Source organism: Heliconius melpomene, chromosome 2 (assembly GCF_056956725.1).
Source record: "Heliconius melpomene rosina isolate 202511_hmr_F chromosome 2, ASM5695672v1, whole genome shotgun sequence".
NCBI lineage: Eukaryota > Metazoa > Arthropoda > Insecta > Lepidoptera > Nymphalidae > Heliconius > Heliconius melpomene.
In genome coordinates this window covers 2561945-2587197 of record NC_140390.1, presented here as the reverse complement: position 1 = coordinate 2587197, position 25253 = coordinate 2561945, and the positions used below count along the sequence as shown (strand labels likewise).

At 36.0% G+C, this 25253-nt stretch overlaps 3 protein-coding genes and 1 non-coding gene across 4 annotated transcripts; 2 read left to right on the top strand and 2 right to left on the bottom strand.

The window, feature by feature from the left end:
- Positions 1-3422: 3422 nt before the first annotated feature.
- On the bottom strand, positions 3423-6342 carry Gos28 (golgi SNAP receptor complex member Gos28). The gene is made up of 6 exons (XM_085207123.1): positions 6153-6342; positions 5726-5901; positions 5006-5095; positions 4600-4751; positions 3926-4042; positions 3423-3673 (listed from the first exon to the last, which is right to left on the bottom strand). Exons 1-6 carry the CDS (start codon positions 6172-6174, stop codon positions 3553-3555), a joined length of 678 nt encoding a protein of 225 aa, XP_085063249.1. The 5' UTR covers positions 6175-6342; the 3' UTR covers positions 3423-3552.
- Positions 6343-7325: 983 nt separating this feature from the next.
- Positions 7326-24945, top strand: LOC146540328 (armadillo repeat-containing protein 2). Its single transcript, XM_085200873.1, has 20 exons — positions 7326-7483; positions 10380-10493; positions 12346-12487; positions 15035-15170; positions 15356-15476; positions 17047-17188; positions 17371-17578; positions 17789-17891; positions 18051-18223; positions 18516-18802; positions 19018-19186; positions 19322-19436; positions 19662-19711; positions 20428-20559; positions 20799-20952; positions 21465-21608; positions 21948-22199; positions 23685-23767; positions 24060-24199; positions 24609-24945. The coding sequence occupies exons 1-20, from the start codon at positions 7480-7482 to the stop codon at positions 24769-24771; spliced, it is 2832 nt and encodes a 943-aa protein (XP_085056999.1). The 5' UTR covers positions 7326-7479; the 3' UTR covers positions 24772-24945.
- LOC146540330 (uncharacterized) lies at positions 12998-14390 on the bottom strand. Its single transcript, XM_085200885.1, has 3 exons — positions 13831-14390; positions 13405-13491; positions 12998-13250 (listed from the first exon to the last, which is right to left on the bottom strand). Exons 1-3 carry the CDS (start codon positions 14228-14230, stop codon positions 13003-13005), a joined length of 735 nt encoding a protein of 244 aa, XP_085057011.1. The 5' UTR covers positions 14231-14390; the 3' UTR covers positions 12998-13002.
- On the top strand, positions 23412-23483 carry TRNAW-CCA (transfer RNA tryptophan (anticodon CCA)). The gene has a single exon. It is a non-coding gene; the product is annotated as a tRNA-Trp (tRNA).
- Positions 24946-25253: the final 308 nt, after the last annotated feature.

Genomic DNA, 25253 nt, shown 5'->3' with positions numbered 1-25253 from the left:
TTCCGAGGTCGGGCGGAGCGATTCCCCTTGCGGGGGCGTCAGCGCCCATTCTGCGACCGCGGAATCCACGCGCGCAATGTGGCTCGGGTCGCAGGGCTGACTACTCGGAGTACATTGAGCCTCTAAACTGTCAGCGAGACATTCCGCTTTTTCGGTGTCATCGGCGGCAACTGATAAATCTGGCCTAATGAGAGGAGGCATAGTCGAGAGACAATCGACTCTAAAAACACGCGACAGCGCCCAGAATGCCTGGTGCGATGGAGCGAGCCCCTCGAGCTTTTTATCCCACGACTCCCTGCGCAGAAGTTTGAACTCGAATCGAACTCTCCTCTTTAATCTATTAAATTCCCTACGATTATTGTCAGTCGGGTATGCGTCGTGTCGTCTCATTGCTTTATTTCTGCGTCTAATCAATCGTCGGAGCTTTTCTGAGATTTCAAACCTACCTTCGGGTAGGTTTGGTACCTCTTTCGAGCAGCTCTGGATTGTGTTTTGAATATATTCGGTAAATTTATTCGCCGCGTCTATTGCTAACTCCGCGGAGTCGGCGATGCCAGGTATTAATTCCTTTAAAGGGGATTCATTCGAACGGAGGAGCTTTCCAAATTTCCTCCAGTCGATTACTGTTTTAGTGGGTGGGCCTGAGGGGCGCACCTCGCCTAATTTGAGAATGACAGGACGGTGGTCCGAATCGAGGTCGGGAATTGTTTCTATTGAATGTTGACATAAGCCTACATTCGATAGAATCGCTATGTCGAGAACCTCGCCTGTGCCGTGGGCACTAAGGCGGGTGGGTGAAGGCGGGCCAATAACGAAAGCATTATATTTACTAGTGAATTCAAGGAGTCTCCTACCATCGGTATGAGTCATCGACGAATTCCAATTTTTATGTTTACAATTGAGATCCCCGATCAGAAGGACCGAGTCACCCATACTAAGTAGCGATAAAATGTCGCTTTCTAATAGTTGCCTATTTCCCGAACGATAAACGGAGGCAATAATCAATGGCTGATGGCCTGTGAGGAATACCTGGCACACCGACGCCTCGGCGGCTTCAAGAGACGGAGGGTCGAGCGGTATACAGTGTAAATTCTTTTTGTAATAAATCATAGTGCCGCCGCCTTTGGTGGCCCTATCATTCCTTACAAACCTGTAGTTCGCAATGCTGGGACTGCGAACCCCGGGCTTAAGAAAAGACTCCTGTATACAAAAGATATCTAATTGGTGAGTGTGAGCGAAGGCACTCATTGACTCACGTTGACGTTTGACACCATTAGCGTTAAAAGTCGCTATATACAGGGCTCTTGGCTTAATACGCGCGAGTTGCGAGTCAGCGGGTAATGGAGTGAATCTATTGATGACCGCCATTGGAAAAGTTATTTAGATATGGAACCCGCGATGGCTTCCAGGAGATCGATATGCTCGATTATCGCTTGGGCGCGGTCGTCTGGACTATTCGTATTCCTTAATTTATTCGCGAAAATTTTGATTTCGTTGAAGTCAAGAGATCTAACTAAATTTAGCACTAGTGCGAAATCGCTACCATTAGAGAGGGCGGCGCGTGAGGGCGCAGGGGTGGAGTTGGGAGCCCCGACCTTGACGGTCGGTGGCTTGACCGGCGCCGCAGCGCGGGCTACTACCGGAGGTGGCGCGGGTTTAAGCCACGCGTTCTCCTTAGGGTGGGGGGCGGGCACGTATTTAGGAGCCGGCTCCTCTATTTTGCGATTAGCCCCCCTGTTTTTGCCTCCGCGCCGGGTGCGTCTGCGCGGCGCGCGGGAGCATCCGCGATAGTTCGCGGGATGACCCTGCGTCTGACAGAGCACACAGCTGGGAGGGACGGCGGGATCGGGAGCTTTGCGGGGACAATCCGCAGTGGCGTGGTCGTCTAGGCACTTAACGCACCTAGGCCGCGCGAAACAATTTTTGGCCGAGTGGCCGTATAGTTGGCAGCGATGACACTGCCCTATGAGTCCCCTCGAATGTGGGGGTTCGACCCTGATGCCGGTGAGAGAGCACACCGACCTCAGGTTGAAAATTTCCTTTCCCTCTTTAGTGAGGTCCAGGACAACAAGGACTATATCAAATTTCGCTTTAGTGCGAGAATTGTAAAGCCGATGCGCTTGGCGCACGGGGAAACCCTTATTCCGGAGATCGGAGAAAACAAGCTCTACGTCTAATTCTTTCGGAATGCCCTTTAGAACTACGCGCAATTGGCGCTCGTCCTCTAGGGCGTACGAGTGGTATCCTATTTGATATTCCCTAAGGAATGAGGTTAGTTGTCGGTGCTCCGACGAAGTGGCTACTTGTATTTTGATTCCAACCTGCGTTAGGCGCGCGGTGGAATAGGAGATATTTTGGCTGTTAAGCCAATCAGAAACTTTGTCCCATTTGTGTTTTTCCTGCATGTAAATGGGCGGCGGAGGCTTGACACGGGGGGCGCGGGGGGTCTCGGGCTCTTCCCGCTCGGCCGCAGTTGCGGGGGCAGGGGAGAGGGGGACCGGCGACGCGGCGCCATTCGCACGGGTGTTTTTGCCCTTGGGCTTATTTGCCTTCTTGGGCGGCGGGGGGGCCTTAGGGGCCTTGGCCTTACGTTTGGCCGAACGAGATACGACGGTCTCGAAACCGTCGTCTGAGTCATCGGAGGAGGAACAGTTGTTCGCCTCCATTTCGTTACCGGACGGTTGCGGTGAACGGGGGGCGCGGGGGACGCGAAGAAGTTCCCTCGGCGGGGCGGCTTCGGAGTCGCTCGGCCCGTCCGAGAGCATCGGCTCTACTTGGTCAACATCGGCACTCGGGCCGTCGTCGGGCGGGCTCGGGCTCGCGTTGCGGTTGCGCGCATAATTGACCGCCGCGCGGTAAGCCTCACTATGGTGGGCTTCTAGGTAGCGGAGGATATCCTCCTTTTCGGCCATTATGTCATTCCCCTCACCTTACGGTGGGGGAGGGTGTGTAATTTAAGTCTAAACTATCACTTTGGCAAAAAACTAGTCTTCCACGGAAGGTGAGTGCCTAACTATAAAAACTGTGTAAGTACTCACAGAAGAGTAGACTCTCTAGTCCTATCGACCTCAGGACAACGTAGCGCCGGGCAGCACAACACTGCAGGGTGCTACGCAGCTCAGCACAGCGCAGGATGAAGCGGGAACCACAACACTAGAGTATATAACCGACAACGAATATACATAATAATGGCGTCCGATTGTGCGACCTCACCGGAGCAAGGCCGAACCGGAACTGCAGAGCATGGAAGATTTTCGGCTGTGAATAGAATTTGTTACAGATAATTTAGTATTTTTTTTTATTTTATTTGTTATTAACATATTGTTTATACTTATTTGAATCATGTTCATAAAAGAAATATAATGTACTGATTACTTGAATCAAACTCTAAGGTCACATTTATTATATAAGAAAAGAAAATCCTTTTTTAAATAAAATATTTTTATTAAATAATATTTTGGTTATTATATTATTATTATTATATAGTATGCATTTACTGTACAGACATTTCACAAAAATAAAGCCGTAAATCCCCAAAAATACAAAATAAGCTTAATAAAAAGCATACATGAGTAGTAAAAATGTACAGACAGCCACCACTATTCCCAATATTAGAGAATCGCGACGTTTTCGAGCATTTATTCTGTACATTAAACTGTTTAGCATTGGGAATCTGAAAATAATATTATTAATTATTTACAAATATAACTTTAAGAGAAGTTGAATAAAATGTATTATCGTATTCAAAATAATACAAAAATGGCAGGGAAGATACCTAGTGTTAAGAGACTCCATTCTCCGCTTTTCGATATCCAGTAGGGATAATTTGACAATAAATATAATGTATACAAACGGAAAAAGACAATAAAATAATCAAAATTTAAATAACTTTCTATAAAAATAATAATTAAAAAAATAAAATTACCTGTTAGTGATGTCATTAAATCTGGTCTGCATACGTTTGAACACTTGCCGTTGGGAGTTCAGATGTTCTCGAGCTTCCATTGCTATGTTTATCTGTTCATCTACCAAAATGTGGGAACTGGAAAATAATAAAAAATTTAGTAATCAGCTTCACGCTGTATCCCGCACACAGCAGGGTAGGCAGAGGGAGCCTAGTGTTAAGACACTCCATTTCCTACTTTGAGCGAAGAAATGGAAATATAAACGTAAATAAATATTTCACTTCTTCGAGTGGGGATTGAACCCACAACCGTCGCGTTACAGTCATACCCTTGTGCCGCTGCGCCACAACGGCCTCAATTCTCTCTTGGGTGAATGAGATATTTATTTTTACAAAGTACGGCAATAAAGTCTGCTACTCAACTTCAGTGGAAAGTGGAGAACGGAATTGTGTTAACAATAGGTGGCAGGTCCCCTAAAGCTGAAAAAAAATACAGATAAAAAATGTACATATATTTCTTTATATATTCTTATAGAGAGGCCTGTCCTGGAGCAAGCAGAGCCACCAGGGCATCATGCTGTCCGTCGAGATTCCCTAGATTGGCAATTGAACCCATAATACCCAACCATTGAAACAACTTTTTTATTTATGAACCGATTGGAAGCGGAACACAATGCCTCAATATATAGATTTACCTGTGCAAATGATTAGCCTCCTTAGCGTACTGGTCTCTGCGGCTGAGTCCAACTGAGGCTGATGGTGGAGGGCTTCCACCACGCAGTAGTTCCTCACGTTCACGTCTCGCGCTCACTCTGGCTGATGTCTTTTGAAACTCTTGTTGGTAATCCTTTTATATATAAAAAAATATATTAAATAATATTTTCTTTATTTATTTAGATTTTGAAACATAGAGACACAGGGATGAAACTGTAAATGTGACAGTTGTGGGTTCAATTCCCTCTTGGGTGAATGGGATATTTAATATTTTTACAAAGTGGGGCAATGACGTCTGCTACTCAACTTCAGTGGAAAGTGGAGAATGGAACTGTGTTAGCAATAAGTTGCCCCTAAAGCTGAAAAAAACGCAGATAAAAAAATTACCATTAATATTTCTCTGTGTCTTTTGATTGTATGCAGTGTTGCTGTACCACTGGGAGCCAAGTCAGCCATTTTGTCGTTTATAGATGACAGCTGTAATGGAAATTACTATTAATGTAAATTATATGAATATTTAGATAAACAGATGTAAATCAGCTTCACGCTATGCTCATGTTAAGACACTCCGTTCCCCACTTTCTGCAAAATTCTGGAGGCATTACATCTTGAGTGGCAGAACTCAACGTCGCGCTTCGCCTCGACACCAGAGCAAAGAAATGGAAATATAAATGTAAATAAATTGCAGTCATAATCCATATAAAAATAAATTTTAATGATTTTTGACACCTCCCTTGCTACAGCTGATTAGGATTCATTTGTAAGACTGCCATACTTGGTGTGTAAATTTACATTGAATTTTATCTACAAATTGTGACATTAAAAAAGCAGTTCCAACATTATGTGCATATATTGTATTGTGAAATATGTATCCTCCACCAACAACATGTAAAGTAATTTATTTATGACCTCTTATAAACAATTTTTTCTTTAAATATTCATGGGCATGTAGTTTATGGCCATTGTAGTGCAATGGCACAGATGTTTGATAAGATTTGGGGGAATAAAAATAAAAAGTGGAGAATGGTACGTCTTAACAATAGGTTCCCATTGTCGGACTTGCTTGCTTGATATGCTGGATATGTTGTGGACCAAAAATATAAATACCTTATTCAAAAGCTGTTGTAACTCCATAGACATAGTTTCGAACATGTCGTCGCTATTAATTAATGGTACACTTTCAGAACTAAGATTTGAAGAGCCAGTGGTTACACCCAGTTTACTGAATGCTACTAATTTCATATCTATATCATTTTCAAGCATTCGAGCTTGTTTTCTAACATCTGTAATAGAAAATTAAATAGTAAATATTTGAAAGATGTTTGCGAAAATGCATAATAATCGAGATGAATCATAATTATAGCTATATAAGTATTACATGTATAATTTTTTAAGGTTTTCAAAAATTCCACTTGTGATGTATGTTTGAAAATATTTATTTATTATAATATTTATTTACTAGTTATGATTAATGCAACGTCACAAATTATGTTTACTGATCCAGAAAGCATAGCCGGTGCAAAATATTATTTACCTTCCCATGCAGTGGTCGCCATTGTGGTAGATACAAGTGTTTAATTTATTCAATTTCAGTTTAGTAAATACAATCAGACATTTGTACTTTGTTTACAATTATTGTAGGATGTATCGAGTCCAAAATACAGAAATTGGAAACAATAAGATTACAATTCTAAGTAACTGTCATTTGTCACTGACGTAATGACATTGACATTTAAAAATCACTGCACTTAATTACTTAATGCACTTACAAAATGTTGCTATTTGCAAAATTTTAATAATTGCGGTTCCTCTCTCTGGAGCCCTAGCCACCGATGGCTTGGACCCTTGTCCCGCCCTCGGAAGAGTGGTTTTTTTATATTTTTAAATGTATCTTTTTTTGATTAATTATGATTTGGTTGTGTTATAATTACTTATGTGTTTTTTTTTAACTTTTAACTCATTTTTCTTTCGTAGTTATTTATTTTATAGATATGTACCATATAAGCAGTAGTGTGGATATTTTTGTATTTATAAATTTTAAGGTAGAGGCTGTCGTAGCGCAGGGTTGTAGGAATCCCCAATCGTAGGAATGAATTTATATTTAATAATATTTTCATTTCTTCGCCCTGGCACCAAGGCAAAAGCCTGGCGATAAATTCCACCACTCACACGCAATGCATTGAAAGATATGGAGGAAAGTGGGGAATAGAATGTCTTAACACTAGGTTCCCTTTGCCTCTCCTGTTATATGCGAAATAGAGCGTAAAGCTAAATTTGATTTTATTTGTAAACTTCAAGAAAACTTAATGCAAAATAATGATCGTATAACTTAAATGTCTTTGTATTAACATTAGAATTGATATTGCCACAATTTTATCATTTTATAGTTATTCATCGCTGTACAAGTTGAGCATATTCAAAGGTGTTTTTCTAATAGTATTATATATACTATTCTTTATCGTACGTTTTCGTTTTTTATTACTTAAGCTTTTTAAAAATTTTAACTATTCACCTCTGAACCAGAATAGCGCCCAATAATAACAGAAAAACTAATAATAACAGAATTATTTTGAATTATTTTTATTACAATTTATTTGTCAGACACCGTTTCGCATCAATTGTAGATTAATATATATTTATTTATTAAAAATGGCCAAGTAGGTTATTTATCACTAGTTTTGCGAAACTTTGTATTGCGTTTATAGCCCGCATGGGTTATCGTCGTCTTGCATAAAAGTGGCGGATCATTTTTCACTACTTTAGTTTCTACATATGTTTAGTTCGACCATATTACATAAAAAAAATCTTCTATATAGCGAGTACATACTATATGTATTATTTAAATACGATAAACTTTTAACATGAGTGAGTACATTTTTAGTTATAGTAGTGCCATATTTTGAATTGTAATTTCTTAATTTTAATATAAAACCTCTTAGCCTGTAAAAAATATTTTTATGTATTATCGTAATATTAATAATATTACGGTTGTTAAATGACGTCTAAGCTGGATTTCTGAAGACCATTAAAATACTGAATCAAGCTAATATTAAATAAAACTATTTAATTTATTTTTAATTGGATTATTCAACATAAATAAAGTAAATGTTATATTTAAATTTTATTTAAACTTATTTAAATTTTTTTGGAATTGAGAAAAAATGGTGGCTTCAGTTTGTTTTTAAAATGTGCTATTTATTTTATTATAAACAATAAACATTAGGTTCCTTTTAATTATTTACTTTCATATTTAGTGAAATGTACTCGAGTGGTTGATCAAAACACTAATATATTTTGTAAGGTAAGGATTATTTATAATGTATCTTTTTAACCGACTTCTGTAAAAAAAGGAGGTTATCAATTCGACTGTATTTTTGATCGCTCTTTTTAAAATTATATTATGTAGAGAGAGGCCAGTCGTGGCGCAGGGGCGCAAGCACGTGCGACTACTGATTGTGGGTTCGATTCCCGCTCGCAGTAATAAAATACTTAATAATTTCATTTCCTCAAGCGAGACGTTGAGTTACACCTCTTAAAACGAAATGCCTCCGGAAAGTGTAGTAAATAAAAAAAAAACCATATATTCTAACTGCAAACATTATTTATAAAATTCTCTTTAAACCCGCAAATAAAACGACATCGATCGATATTATTTACTTAATATATTTTAATAAAACAAAAAAAAACATCTATTCAGGTCGTTTAGCCTTATTACACGAGTGTTTGGATTTAGTAGCCAAGGCGACATGTGCGACTAATCGATAGGTGTTGGGTACTATACTAGCGATGTTATGCAAATTATAATTAAAGTAAATTTATCAGATGACAGCATTTCTCCATTGTCTATGTTGATATTGATTATCCATGTTAGGTTCTGCCTATAATGTTTGTAGATACCTAAGTCTAATAGATTTTTTTTAACTTGGTACTGTGTGCCGTAGGTACATAGCAGGGTAGACGAAGGGAACCTACGAATCTGGTGTTAAGACGTTTTCTATAAAATAAAATTTTCGCCCGTTATGCTTGAACAGTTATTTATAATCATTCAGTTATTATACTTAGTGTCCAAGGGCGTAGGAATAGCTCACCCTAGAATAGACTTTTGCCCACCACAGGAAAAAATTGTCCTGAGAAATTAAAAACATAGACGTTTACACGAACCTATCTGCTGAAAGCTAATTGGTAGGGGACCAGGCTCCTTCCAAAACGATACGCTCCTCTAGATACGCTCATGTTGGTGTGATTCTACAGATGTCTGTTTTACTATAAAATTAATGTAACGAAAATTTAAAAATTAATGGGTATGGAGTGTCTTAACACTAGGTTCCCTCTGCCTACCCTGCTGTTTGCGGGGTACAGCGTGAAGTTGATTTAATTTTTAATTTCACTTCCCTTTCATAATTTGTTTTTGATGAGAATTAAAATATTTTAGGGACTAAAAATCACGTCACGATTACAAGGTAAAATTTTTGGTGAACTTTAATGTCAAGGTTGATATTTCCTTCTTCACATTTCATAACAATAACTTATGAAATTTGGATTTATGAATTTAATAAAAAAATGCTTAAATATCTACATATTTATTGTTTTTTGATAATTGCTTGTCGAGTGAAAATAAAATGTTTTACATAAACATTTACATCCACAGAGACAAGGACAGGGGCGACAGGTCGTGGGTTCGATTCCCATTTGAGGAAACGCTTCTGCCCCTGCTACACGATTCGCCTCTAATTAATAACTTATTACACTGTTCAAGAATATTTAGAGGATAAGCATGTATGGAATTAATGTCTATTGAATGTAATGCAGGATAGCTGCCAGCTAATGTAATAGATTGTACCATTGATTCTGAAAAGAGCAACTGATGAGTTTCTTGCCGGCTCTTCTCAGCAGAACTGCCTTCCGAGCCGGTGGTAGCTTTTTGTTCATATGTTCATTCAACGATTCAAAAGTGCTTATTATAATTGCCTATTTGAATAAAGAATATTTTGAATTTGAATTTGAATATTATATCTGTCCATACATTAATGATAGTCCACCCCAATAAGCCGCGACGCGTGGATTGTGCTTGTGAAGTTTCATTTCAGTAATAGTGTTAACGCGGCTTAGAACACCCGCCCTACAGCGCGGGCGGAATATTATTATACGGTAGAAAATATACTTATTTACTTGAAATAGTGATTACTTTTTTTATATTATTTCTCTTATATTTGCATTTATTAATGTATATATAGAGATATTATTTTTGTTCGTGTGTTTATGCGATTTTGTTAACAATAGATACTTATGTTTATATTTATATGAGAAAATAGTTAAAGTTGAAAGTTTATGCTTGTTCTGAGTCATATTAAAGCTAGATAAGGTTATTAAATAGATTGCCGTTCTACTTTTTTGATTTTTTAACTATATCCCAAGAAAAACTAATTTAGGCAAGTTTTTTAAAATTTGCTTTCTTTATATGAATGCAACAACAAACGAAAAATATATAAAAAAAATCCTCTTGTTTTTAGCGTTTTTTTTTAAAAGTGTTATTCCACACTTAGGAAAGAAAAATATATTTTTTTCTGCTAACATATAAATAGATTTAGATGCTAATAACATAAATAACTTATAAAAAGGGTTTAAGTGGTCAGAGCGTCTGGACGGTATCCAGGAAGCGCGGGTTTGATTCCCGCTACGTTCAATTTTTTATACATTTTCTAAATAAGTATAATTCTTCTCGTGTCGACCTATTTACTGTATAATGACGTATTTTTTACAGCCAAAGAAATGGGCGAGAGGGGTGCAAGGCGCAACATCGGCGCCCCGTTCTATGCACCGCGTCGGAAGACATCTGCTGAGATCATAAGCGAAGCGCGCGCTGCCATCAGCTCTGGTGAGCACCTGTTATTCATATAGCTAATAGGATATTAAGTTATTTAACTTATAAGAGGTCAGTCGTGGTGGAGAGGCACAAAGGTGTGGCTGTAAACCCGACTGGTTGTGGGGTCAGTCAAGCGAACTTTATTCACCAAGTACTTAACTATTGCTAAGAACTTTTAAAGGTAGGACTTATTTTAGATAGTCGTGTTGGTTTTAGTTCTTAGTTCGTATAAAAACTCAAATAACTGTAATTATGCTTCATGTTTAAAAGATTTAACGTAGATATTGTAGCTGATAAAAATTTTTAATGAATAAATAGCGATTTCAAAATTACCACTTATGAGAATATTTAAGTACTTTATTGTGGGAAATTGCACGAAAAGTACTGGGTTTGATTCTAAAATTGTATAATAAAATTCTTATGTAAAATGTTGTACCTACGAATAGAAAATTCCTCTTATTTATATGAAAAGTGTCTAAAACTACTTGCTACCGTGATTGAGAATAAAACACACCTAATGTTTTATTCGCCAAGAAAGGTCACGCGAGGCAATTCATCCACTTTCGTTGTTTCCTTTTAGCATACAGTAAAATAACAGGTAGATATCGGAAATAAGTCCTTATTCGAATCCGTAAGACTTTTTTATAAAGAAAAATAAAGGTAAAGGCACATGCAATCACCTCGACTTTTAACGTTAGTAATAAATAGGAAGAAGCCAATATACATTTTTTTGCCTTATATACCTTTAGTTTTTTTAGGGAACTGGGAACCTAAACTAACTGATTAGGTTCCCAGGTTTATTTTGCCTTGACAGTCCACTCTTATTCAGACACTTGTCTTCTCCTTCGTTTTTCACTACTTTCCGCCGAATTCTTAAGGCATTGCGTGTTGAATGGCGGAGCAGAACTCTGCGCTTTGCCTCGTTACCAAGTTTTTTATGTTTACCATAATAATATTTTTTTATCAATAATACACCATCTGGATTCGTGGCACTCCACTACTGTGCGGTTTCGTAGAAATTTCCTTCCACGCGCCACCGAACTGTGGAACGGTCTACCCGCGGCAGTGTTTCCAGGTTGGTATGATATGGGTACCTTTAAAAAGCGCGTCTATCTCCACCTCAAAGGCCGGCAACGCACCTGTAGCTCCTCTGGTGCTGCACGGGGTCGTGGGCGGCGGTGATCACCATCAGGTGACCCTAACGCTCGTTTGCCTTGTCCTTTTACCATAAAAAAAAAGGTACCTACTTAACTAAAGAAAAATACCAGCAATTCAACAAAATTATAATATTTTTTATTCTTTGTGTCAATTACTCAGGTAAAAGTAATTCTGGATTCCTTAGAGGTGAATGTCCTGGAAATGACATTAGAGTTGGTATTAAGGCGTTGTGATTATTATTTCCTTTTAAAGGGTTACGTGGTAGAAAATTTCACGTTTCCACTATTTATTAGATAATTTGAATTTTTATATGTATGCAATAAAGTTCAATATACTTTGTAAAAGCTTTCTTTGAAGGTATAATAAAAAAGTTGTTTTAGTAACCATGGCATTTTCAAGGTGTTTAGGTTGCCGTGAGACTCTTAGTTATTTCTATATTAAAAGTACTTCGGAAATATTATTTTAATATCAACTTTGGATACTGGTACAGTTACTTTATTGATATTACTTATAAGATCTTTATCTAACTTTTCACTTATTTTAATGGTAGCTTCTTTCCTATTGAAATTCTACATCAATTGATGTTTTTATGTTAGTGTTGGCTCATATTTTTGTTGTATTTGATGTTTGCGACAATGTTTTTCTAGAACTATGTCTAAGCTAAGCCTAATATATTTTTTAATTAAATTTTTTGATTATTTTACAGAAATGAACGACATAACCGCCGCGGGTATGAACGCGCTACGACCGCTGCGCACGCGTCGCCCGTTCACACCTCGTGAGCCACAGCGTACCCTGTTCACGGAGCGCGCGAGGAAAAAGGACCAAAGGCCACCTAGCGCTTTCGAGTAAGTACATATTTTTTGAGTTTATAATTATATCCTTAGCAGTTCAACATTTTTTTACACCCCTTGTTAAGACACTTTCGTTACCCATCTTCCGCCAAATTCCAGAGACATTGTGTGTTGAGTGGTGAAACTTAACGACGAGCTTTGGTATTGTTATCAGAGCGAGGAAAGGAAAATATCAAACATTTCATATCTTTGAATGGAAATCGAACTCACAACCTACCGCATTCCGTCACACGCCTGTGTCACTGCGCTATGAGTGGCCTCTAAATACCATGTCTAAATAAATAAAATCAGCAGGGTAGGCAGGGTAGGCAGTGGGAACCTAGTGTTAAGACACTCCATTACCCACTTTCCGTCGCAATAAAATGCACGAAAAATTTTAACTAAATTATTTTAAACATTTTCTACTGCCGATTGATATTTTTAAAATCTTTGATGTAAGTCGACACATTTAATAGCAACATAGGACTAACTATTTTTAAATCATGTCTTAATAAAAATATAGAATAAATTTAATATAATTTATTCCTCATTTTTCTTAAAAGTATTTGTTTCTCCAATGTCCACATTTGTTTTTTATGCGCTCTCTCTTCTTCTTCAAAGTACCATTGTTTCTTTTTTTGCACTCTTTCCTGTTCCTCGAACAGCCATTGTTTCTTTTTATTTTTTAATTCTTCATGTAGTAATTCTTTTTGGATTTTTGTAACTTCTAATTTACATCTTGTTAGCATTTCTGATGTACATTTATGGTTGGGCAAAGCTGTAATAATAACTTTATTATAGCAATAAATTTAATACTGTGAATTTATTATTATTAAACTATGTATAGTTTCATTTGACCATTGATAGAATCAGTATTTTCACTTCTTTTTTTTAGTATCCTGGTAACCTAGTGTAAATACACTACAACTTACATATATCATGATGTTCCTCTGAGGATACATTTCCTGTTTTCCATTCTGATTTGTACTTTTGCGATTCACTATCAGAAACATCTCCTCCTTAAAGTTATTAGTATATCTATTAGAAATAATGTATAATTATTAAATTAATATATTTTTATTTATTCACAATAGGATACATACAATATATTGGATACAATATATAGGATACATACAATATATTGTAGGAATGGCAGAAATGATAATTTCTGCATTTATTTGAGATTGTCCCTTACCAGAACTAAAAATTAAAAATATGTAGTTCCCCCAATTGGGAATTAGGCCCACAACTAGCCTTTATGTCAATGATAACCTCTGTTAATAATTTTATTAATTATGCATGATAAACTATGTTAAAGTTTAAACAATTTTATTAAATATATTTTTCGTTTATATTACCAGTTTTTAGTGCTTGATCTGAATCTAAACGATCATCCATAGAATTGACTGAACATATCATATTTTTAACATTTACTTCACTCAGTGGAAGTAAAGGATCGGACACAACATTTTCTTCTGTTTTAGACACTACAGGCTGACCGCTTAATAATTTCTTTTTCATATCCCGCTTATACGCTTCATATTTCATTTTTAAAGATTTTCCACTTCTATATCTAACACCATTTGCAAAATTAAAGGATGATTCTATAGATTTCCAACAGTTTTCTTTCTGTTGCCATGTAGCCGCGTCGCTCTTTTTATTTTCTACGATATGTTTATTTTTGTTTACAAGTTTTAACAACAATTCAGTCTCCTCACTGGTAAAATTTACGTTTCTTTCCCGTTTAATAGTAGACATTTTATTTAAAGGTCGTCAAGTAACGTATTTATTGATTGCTAGATAAAATATCACAATAAATGACAGAATTTTACGATAAGTTTAACGATAAGATAAATATTTGTTATTTTATAGTTTTTTTTTTATTTTGTATACTTTCTAGATATTAATGTCAATTTCTTAACTGTCACTTAAATGGTGTACGTTCCGTTTTGCGTGTGTTTTGTGGAAATAATTTCAAATAATTTAAAAAGATTGTCTTAAAATATTTATACACTTATCTTGTTATACTACTGCAAAGAATACTATAATAATTAATAATGAATATTTTTAATATCTTATTTATTAATAATTAATATGAAATTAAGGGCCATTTAATGTATATTCAAATGAAACGTTGCCATATTATGTTGCCAGTGGTTTGTCTTGTACATAATATCAATATTTTAATATAATACCACTTAAAGATTATAGATTTTTTTAATATAATATATAACTATAAAAGTATATGTAAAAATAGATGTTTCTATATAATCCTGTCGCTCTTTTTTTCAATAAAAAAATCATTATTTTCTTATCGTCGTGGCGCAGTAATATAGCTTGTGGATTATAACGTGATGGTTGTGAGTTCGACTCCATTCCAGCAAATGAATCATTAAATGATTCATATTATTATATTAAATTTTAATATTTTAATTTCCTCGCTCTGGTAACAAGACAAAGCGCTGCCCTGACTTCAGCTTCTCAATACACAATGTCTTGAAAATTCGACGAAAAATCATTAATTTTTATGTGCCTATTGTGTGTGAATTTATGTTATTTTAGTCTAAAACACCTTACTCTATTGGAAAATGGAGACGATATTTTTGATTCGTCGAGATCAAATTTCATGAGCTTAGATGAAGAAGACACTAAAGGAGAATTATCTAATGAAATTCAGAACACGAAGAAGAAGGCTACAGTAAGTATAACTAAAAGAAGTAAGATATATTGGTTAATTTTAAAGTTGTTTGTGCAGATATATCAAAAATTTAGAATACTTCTATTAAAAAAAAAAGACATGACAAGATATTAACATGAACATAAAAATGATAATATTATATTATTTCATTAATTTTAAATTTTAAACTAGCAAACACTTAATAGGTAAAGCCTGCTCGACAGGATCGCCCTAATGATGGGTGGAGTGGTTTCCCAAAGCTACCACATCTCAGTGGCAGAAGCAAGCCTTTACATCGAAGGAACACTACAGGACATACGGTAGATGGTAAATAAATAATACCTACTTTATTTCTTATTCCCATACCATTACAAAAAATAGAAAACCATATATATATATTATATATTATATATATTATCCATACCTATATTATAAATTCGAAAGTAACTCTGTCTGTCTGTCTGTCTGTCTTTTACGCAATCAGGCCCAAACCGCTAATTTAATTGTGATAAAATACTCGTATAGAGACACATGAGGGTACCGGGATGAACATAGGATACTTTTTTTTCTTATATTTGTAATATTGTCGATATATATTAATATATTAAAATAATTATTAATTTGACATGCAATTTATCCCGCCATGTTTAAAACAACCGCCGTTGCTAAGCAACGATTTGCAAAGTTTGTTGCTAGAAAACGTCACCCAAAATGAGCTTGCTTAACGCATCTCTCTATTGAAAACTGAAAATCATTTCATAAATATTCGTATAGTTCAGCGGGCATAAGCGGGCGTAGCCGCGTTCGGGTCCACTAGTATTATTATATATACCTATTATATATTGCCATATTTTAAACTATTTTAAATGTTGTTATATGTTTTGAAAATATGTTATTCCAATTATGATTACCATATTTTATTTTATTACAGTATTAAGTAAATGCCGTCGTGGCGCAGGGAACAAGGGTGTGACTATAACACGACGGTTGTGAATCCGACCCCCACTCGAAGAAAAGAAATATTTAATTGAATTTATATTTTCATTTTCTGTGCTCTGGTGTCGAGGCAACGCACGGCGTAGAGTTCCAGTACCCAACACGCAATGTCTCCAGAATTCGGCGGAAAGTGGGGAACGGTGTATTTACACTAGGTTCCCTCTGCCTACCCTGCTGTTTGTGGGGTACAACGTGAAGTTGATTTGATTTTTAAGTAAATATGTTGAAATATATTTTCAGCACGAAATAATGTAGATCTGGCTCAGTCAATTTCAGTATCACAACCATTGATTCCTACAAAAGAATCCTCGGATGTTTCTGATAACACTCCTAAATTAAATAATAATGCGATAAAATGTAAGAAACTAGTATTACGTTTAAAATAGATAATATATAATCGTATATATTCTACTCGTATATAGGAGTTCTTAGTAAATTATTTCATAGATATATTTGATGTCTTCATAAATTTGGACTTAATATGTCGATAATTATCATCAAAAGCCTGTATCCATTTTATTGTACTTCATTATTTGTTAATTAGATCATAATTATAACAAAACAGTATTTGTATGTTAGGAATATTACATTTGCGAAACTAGAATTCATATATAGGGTAGATAGTTTCTAATTTTCAAGTCATTGCATGTTAGGTTGCGCAATTGAACGCCGCGCTGTTCAAGACTATTAAGGAATCGAACCCATGCCCCTCGCATTTATAATCTGGCGCTTTGCCACTGTGCCATGACGATTATATAGATAATATTGTTCATATTGTTTTTATTATTTTAATATAACTAATATTACAAATATAATTATCATTCCTAGTGGAAATCGAATACAAATATCGTCGGCTCTCCTTGCATTTTGTTATTATCTATATATATTTTTTATATTATAGCACTTAGCCCCGATTCGTCCAGCAAAAAGAAATTATTTACCACAGCGAAGTCTTCGTCATACGATGTATCAAGTTTTGGGGACGTGTCAGTCAAACACTTGGCTGTTCAGCTCCCGGTGCCAGTCAACAATGATTACAACAAGTAACCTATTTTGATTGAGCTTTTTCTTTTAGTTTTAAGTACAGTACTGTCAACGAGTTTTGGCCACTCTTACGCTTTATGATTATTTTATGCATTATTCACTCGGGAAGTATCAAATGCGCTGCTTCACCGATAAAAACTATTGTCGTAGAAAAATTTAAGTCCATTTTTTTTCTTTTCAGCATGACATTATTAGAACTAGCGGAGGCATTGTCACAAAAAAATCAAAATGTGGAACATATATTGAATATTATGCAATGTTTACAAAACATAATACTGAAAACGTCACCAACTAAGAGTCTCAGAGAGTTGGTCCTTCGAGCGCTCTACGCGCACGTGGATAGCGACGACGAGAGAGTATTGGTGGCCATTGCAAGGGCAATGCTGATTGTAAGTGTATATTTTTTTAGTTTCACGCCGTACTGCGCATATAGCAGGGTCCCAGGCAGAGGGTACCTAGTTTTAAGATTTTCGATCTTCTACTTTTGGTTCAATTTTAGATATATTGCGTATATAATGCCGTGATACGTCTTGTTTGCATAGCAAGAATATATATTATTATTCTTAGCATATAAATATATATATTTTTATATTTCTTAGATGCGAGTAACTGGACCACATTTGGCGGCGGCTTGCAAACTTATATTTAAAATTGCAAGGAATGATAAAAATGATCATTTCTTCCATAACAGCAATCTCTTAGGTAAATATTTCTTTCTATAAAATTAAATAATCTCTTTAAATAATAGAAACATGTTTTATTGTAATGCATTCGCCGGGTTCCATAATTGTCGGGAGATGGAAACGGAAAATATGGAAAACTAAATTGAAGTTAAAAATATATATTATTAATAATTTCCAGATCTGCTAATAGAAGGCAGTGGTAGAATAGACCCGATAGAGGAGAGCGAGTCGTGCGTGTACGCAGCGGGTGCCCTCCGCTTCCTGGCGTTGGAGCCCCGTCTGCGTGAGCTCGCGCATCGCGCCGGCGCGCTGCATCTGGCCGCCTTGCATTTGAAGATATTGAATAATGCTGTGAGTTTTTGCTTATAGTTTTTTATATAAATATAGAAAAAGAAGATCTCGTTTTTCCTTGCATAGTAGGGTGGGAACAAATGGAATATAGTGTTTAGACTCTTGGTTCTCTTCGATAACCGATTGCTACATATCGTTCAATTTTCGAGACATCATGTGTTGGTGGAATGTCTTGTTTTGTCTTGTATGGGTACCATAGTAAGAAAATGAAAATGGTTCTCTCCCGAGTGAGAATAGAACCCATAATCGTTTACATTTAGACGTTGTAAGTACATCAGTGTTTCCTTTTCAGAAAGCAGAAAGGCCACGTCAAATGTCTGAACAAGTGACCCACGCATTGTACCAAGTTACAGGCGCGTTACGTAACTTAGCCTCAAACGATGAGTTTGTAGAAAGAGATAAAAGCAACCTGAAGAGAAGACAGGTACAGATCGAGGGAGATGGCAATAGAACAGAAAAGGGGGAGGGAGAGGGACACAGAGACACTTTTGTGTCAAGCGGAGCACTAGCAGAGTTGGTGACGGCTCTAATGCTGCATACTGATCGCGATGTACTTACTAATGTCGCTAGGTGTCTTAGGTAGGTAAAGTTCTTAAATCAATTAAATCAAAGATTGCAAGTATTTATTAATTGATTTTTTTTTATAAGTTGGATTTTGTATGGAATCCTTGTTGGGTTTTTCCGTCTCGCACTTGACCGATTTTTTTTTTGCTCTAAAGATTCTTATTTGTATAATAATATTTTACTCTAACATTTTTTAATCGTTTTTAATATTTTCTTTGATATTTTCACAGTGTTCTATCAGCACAAGAGAATTGTTGTAGTTTCCTATGTACCGGCCCTACCAATGCCAGGTCTATACTAAAAGCTTTAGCGGCGTGCGCTTCCAGAGCACCCCTCGCGGTCAGACTTGCCTACACTTTAGGTAATATGGCGGCGGCAGATGAGTTAGCCAGGATTCATGTAAGTTGGTTTTTTGCGTTTCATCTTTTTGGACACGTGGTTCGTACTTATCAATAAATTTACAACTTGCTCGTCCTTTTATTTATTTTCTTTATATATATTTTTTTCTACATTACTGCAAGTTTTTTCTATTAGATATACAATGAAGACGGAGGAGTAGATGTTCTTCTAACTATACTAGAGTTGTATACGCAGAGGAACGACAACGACTTAAAAGATCCTGATGCCGATCCAGATGTTCACTTAGTTGGTAAAGTTTTAGTATATTATTATTTTTTTTAAGTAAAGATGAAATTATCTAATTCTGCTTAAAATATAAGACAACGAATATAGGTATAGCAGACTGTCAAAGCCGACCCTAAAACCTTTGTCTTGCACGGAATGGAAATGTAGACATTTCATCCCCTTGAATAGTTCAATATCAGAATGATTTTTTTGTGTAAAATTTTAATAATTAATTAATTAAATACTTTAGGTTCGGACCTCGGTGGATCAGATGGTTCTAACGAAGACGTCTTAATAAAAGTAAGAATTCAAATAATTTTCCTGTATTATTGTTTAGTCTAATTACATTTTTTTAATTTTACATAAGAGAAAAATATTTATATAGTAATAAATGTTATAATGTTATTTGATCGATTACAGGACAGATTTAAATTTAGCCAAATCGATATATTATGTTTTTTAGCGTAATGCTCGCCATTTTGTGCATATCTATATATATAAAAGGACTTGTCCTCACTGACTGAGGTAAGACGCACGCACAGTCGTAACCGCTGTGCGTAGAAACGTGAAATTTGGACAGATGTTTACTTTCGTAATCTGGACATCCATTAAGAAGGGATTTTGGAAAATTTTAACCCTAAAGGGGCGAAAAAGGGGTTAAAAGTTAGTATGGAAAAAAATTTAAATCGCCACCGATTCTTATAAAATTTGAAATTCAGACTCTTAAAAGTATTTAATTGAATACGTGTTTCATGGTTTTCTAGAATTCTTTCCATAAGGGTGCAAAATAAGGGGTTGAAAGTTTGTATGGAAAAATTCTTAAATCGCCACCGATTTTTGTAAAATTTTAAATTTAGACTGTTAAAAATATTTCATGGTTTATTAGAATTCACCCCTAAATACGTAAGCGAAGCTGCGCGCGTCCGCTAGTCTTATATATTTTATAAATATACATTAAAATTAATTTATTTTTTGTATGTTTGTATAACAGTATTTTTTATTTATATATTAAATAGACAGTACGAGTAGTAGCAAATCTTTGCCTAGCAGAGTTGGCAGGGCGCGGTGTTGCGGCGAACTACGCAGAGAGAACTATACGAGCTCTCTTATCTTGTCTGGCTGTAGCTGAAAAATCAGCTGATAATAAAGTAAGTAGAAAATTTGCGGGTAAAATGAAAATTTAAGGTAATTTTTTTTTACTGATATCTGTAATAGGAGGAGATCATGGAGTACTTTTTTATATAGCTTCATACTGTATCCTGCACATAATGGGAAGTGTTTTAACATTAGGTTCCCAGGTTCCCTTTTTTACAGTGCTATTTGCGGGATACAGCATGAAGCTAAAATATTACATATTATGATTCTTTATTTATGAATAATTTTTCAGCTATACACTCTATCAGAAAAGGAGCAAAACAGTTTGTTAGAACGTCGCGAAGAGTTGGCGACGGCTGTATTGGCAACGTTAAATAATATAACGTTTTATTTAGAACCGTCTGAGGACTATCCTGAGAGCAATACTCTGGAGTTATTATGTAAGAGTAAGTATGGAAGTTTGATTTTATGAATAATATTGTTAGGTGAATTTAAACGAGAATTGTGGGTTCGATTCCAATTCGAGAGTATCCCTTGAGAATGAAAGTAATGTAATGGAGATTGGGAAGTGCATGTGGAACGGGCTGTAGTAACACTAGTGCGAAAGCACAACCCTGCTATGAGCGTGATATACCGTGAAACTAAAAATGTTTAACATTATTGGCCCTAACTTACCTATTACACGTCGTTGCGCAACGACGCGACGGTTATGGGTTCGATCCCCACTCGATGAAGTGAAATATTTATTTACGTTTATATTTCCATTTCTTCGCTCTGGTGTCGATGCAAAGCTCGGCGTTGAATTCTGCCACTCAACACGCAATGCCTCCAGAATTCGGGGAACGGAATATCTTAACACTGATTTCCCTCTGTCTACACTGCTGTGTGCGGGATACAGCGTGATAAAGCACTGAAAAATAGAAAAACGTATTACATTTTACAATATAATTGTTTACAGATACATGCAAATGGATAAAAGGTACGAATACCGCCGCGTGTGAAGCTATACGCGCTCTAGGTAATCTGTCGCGGTGGAGGTACGCCGCCCAGATGATCGTACTGGAGGGGGCTTTGGACACTCTACCTACTTTTCAACAACATGGTAAGAAGAGAAATATCAAAAAATATATATAAATTTGTAAATCTGTACGATTATAACAGTTATTTACTGTAGGTACCTATGCTATATCCTATATATCAATGTTTTTATCAACCATTTAGTTACGAAGTTGCCTATTATAAATATCCATCTTTTTTTTAATATTTAATCGGAAATATTATTCTATCCACAACCTCTGTGTTGTAATTAATTTATCTGATCTAAATTAATGAAGATATTTAGAAAACCAAATTTGATGTTACATATACAATTAAGAAGAAAATACTTAGTTTTTTTATTTAATTTCTGATTAGTATATAAATTATTTCTCTATTCCATTAGAAGATCCCAGCGTACGTTGTGCCGCCGCGGGCGTGCTAGTGAACGTTTGTGGGGCCGGCGCTGGGGGTGTAGGAGGTGTGGGGGGTGTTGGGGGTGCAGAAGCGGCAGCTCGGGCTCTGTGCGTGGCCGCCCAGGCTCAGGATGCACAATCAGCCGCGCTGTTGGTGCGCGCGCTGTGGAATGCTCTATCATATGGTCCTTTGGAGTCCAGTTTGTCTCGCAGTGCGGCGGCCGCTTTGGCTATGTTCATTGGTAATATAAAGTTTTTGTTTTTTTTTTATTTATGTTTTAATAAATAATGGAAAAATTTTAACTAACTTTTGAATGGTAAAGGAGTGCAGAAATTCAACTAAGTCAACATATTTGACATACAAACTTTAATTGTGGTATACTTTTGTATAAAGGGGCGTACACGTTGCTATAGCAACGAGTATTTTACGTGTACGATCATCTAGTAATAGTCCATATATTGCTAGAGGGCTCTATAGTTATTAATCTATATACGAGTATATAAAATCGAATAGCACTTATTCATCACGAAATCTCAGAAACTACATATGCTAGGAATCTGAAATTTTGCATAGGAGTTATTATAGGACGTAGGTGCTCGCTAAGACGGGAATTTGCAATATTCGACTTCTAAGGGGTTGTTTTTGGGGTCGAAAGTTTGTATGAAACTTCGTTACTACAAATGCTAGGAGTCTCAAATTTTGCATGGACGTCACTTATAGGACGAAGAAATTAATAATAAAGTAGTTCACGCAGGCGAAGCCGCGGGCGGGCCGCTAGTGCTTTAATAAGTCTGAGATAGATTTCACTTTTAGTTTCTTAAGTTCCTTAAATCTCCCCAAGAGGGGAGATCCTCTCTTCCAATTTTATGCTCTTTGAAAAAAAAAACAACACGCAGGTAATATTGCTAATGAAATTGAAATTTAACAAACGCTAACAATATAAAAACACCACTGAGAAAGGCACAGATGCCTCTGAGTGTGTAGACGTTGTTTTACTTAATAAAAATAATAATGATTCACTCTAGTTACATAAGCATACATTCTCATGACGCCGCACTTGCACCTCGCGGAATCGAACAATAGTGTTTTAGTATTTTGATGATTTAACTGTTTTGAAATATATAAAATTTTAATAAAGCTTCTCTGTATTCAACTTGCTTTAAAACAGAAAGGTTGTTTATAAAATTAAATAAATATTTTTTAAAAAGCCTTTTTCTCGCCTGAGTAGTTTAACTCTCTTTTTTATTTATTTTTTTATTATTTATATATGTATACTGCTTCTATTAGTATTTTTTTGATATAACTTCAATATACAGACATTAATGAACTGTGGCGAGAATTAGGGGAGGCCTATGTCCAGCAGTGGACGTTGAAAGGCTGATGGATGGATGGATGGATGGATGGATGGATGGATGGAATCAACTGTTATATTATTTCGACATCCTGTACGTAGGACTCCGTGGCGCAACGGTAGCGCGTCTGACTCCAGATCAGAAGGTTGCGTGTTCAAATCACGTCGGGGTCAATCTTTGGTGTATTTGACGATTTTTGTATGAGAACTATATTTTTTTCTTTATATATATATATATATTTTTTAGATTTATTCTTCAAGCCCATTTTTATTGTTTTTTTTTGTCTTATATGGAATATTATTATAAAATATAAGAAAAAGGATTTTCATTAAATTATGTAATGTTTTTTATTTATCTGGTTTTGCAATTTATAGATGACGATTCAATATTTGCCCCCTGTGAAGCGACCAAACATGGAGACCGAAGAGCTAGCGATCCTCAAATATCTAAAAATAACGTAAGTCTCAAATTTATATTAAAATAAATATTATAAAAAAATTACATACTAATAGAAAAAGAAACAATAATTAATTAGTTAATGGGTTTTTTAATTTGGGTACTGTTTGTTTAAAATGTATGATTAGGATAGGCAGAGGGAATCTAATTTTAAGACACTCGGGTCTCCACCTTCTGCCGAAGTTTTGAGCTTAATAAATACCATACAGTTTATAACTAATGTGGTTATTATCATTATATATATTTTTTTATAATTTTGTCATGAATAGACGATTTTATTTTACTTCTTACAGGTAAAATTCGAAACGGGTAACCAAAAATATTACCCAGAATCCGGCAGATATTTTCTCGTTGGGGAACCGAAGTCGTTAATGAAAGCGTATAGCGTAGAAGAGGATTTAAATTTAGAAGAACACGATGAGGATGGTGGAAGGTATTATTACTATAAAAAAAATTAAAAATAGTGTCTCGATGTATCCTGCATATAGCAGAGTGGGCAGAGGTTTCGAATTTTAAGACCCTGAGCTACCCACGCACCGTACAATTTTCGAGACATTGCACGGAAAGTCCCATTTTGCGTAGGTTCTCTTTTTTTTATCTTGCTAAATGCTAAGAAAGCTAAAGAAGCGGGAATCCGCTGGATTCAAAGGGCGCAGGACCGGACGGGGTGACGAGAATTAGGGGAAGCCTATGTCCAGCAGTGGACGTTGAAAGGCTGATGGATGGATGGATGGAAAGAAATAAAGATACACACATTATTTGAGAACGCACAAATGATGTTGCTTTTGTGCGTTCTCAAAAAATATTAAAATATGTAAATAAAGAAGAAATAAATTGTTCAGGTATTCAGGGGAGGATCTAGGCTTCGAAGAGGGCGACGCAGAGGCGTGCGAGTGTGGGCCGTGCGCGCGCCTCGCCGCCTTCGACCAGCTGTTGATGGTGGCGGGCCCGCTGCTGCAGCGCTTGCGCCCGCACACCGTCGACGCTGCCGTCGCCACTGATTGAACTGAAAATAAAAGAAACCATGCTGTGTGCTGCACGCTGTATCCCGCATACAGCAGGATTGGGAGTGGGAACCTAGTGTTAAGACACTCCGTCCATCAATAAAACTATTACTACTGATATACTTATATTACTGATTGAATTGTTTAAATAATTTTAAATATATTGAAGATGTATCATCGAATGTGTGCTTTATTTTATATAACCTTTCTTCTTTTTCTTTTCTTTTATAAATAGAAATAATTCGTATCCCTAAATGAAATTTATTCTCACACCTGTTGCGTTTTCTTTAGAGTACTTCAATTCTTTAGATCTTTTTATTGTACTTTTTTTTCCAATTTTTTTTTTCATACACCTTGTATTTAATTGCATACATTTTCATGAGCTTGTAAATGGTGAACTTAAAACTAACCTTCGTTTACTAAAAAAAAATATAAATATTTCCACCCACTATTTATTTTGTTCATATTATAAATAAAATCTTA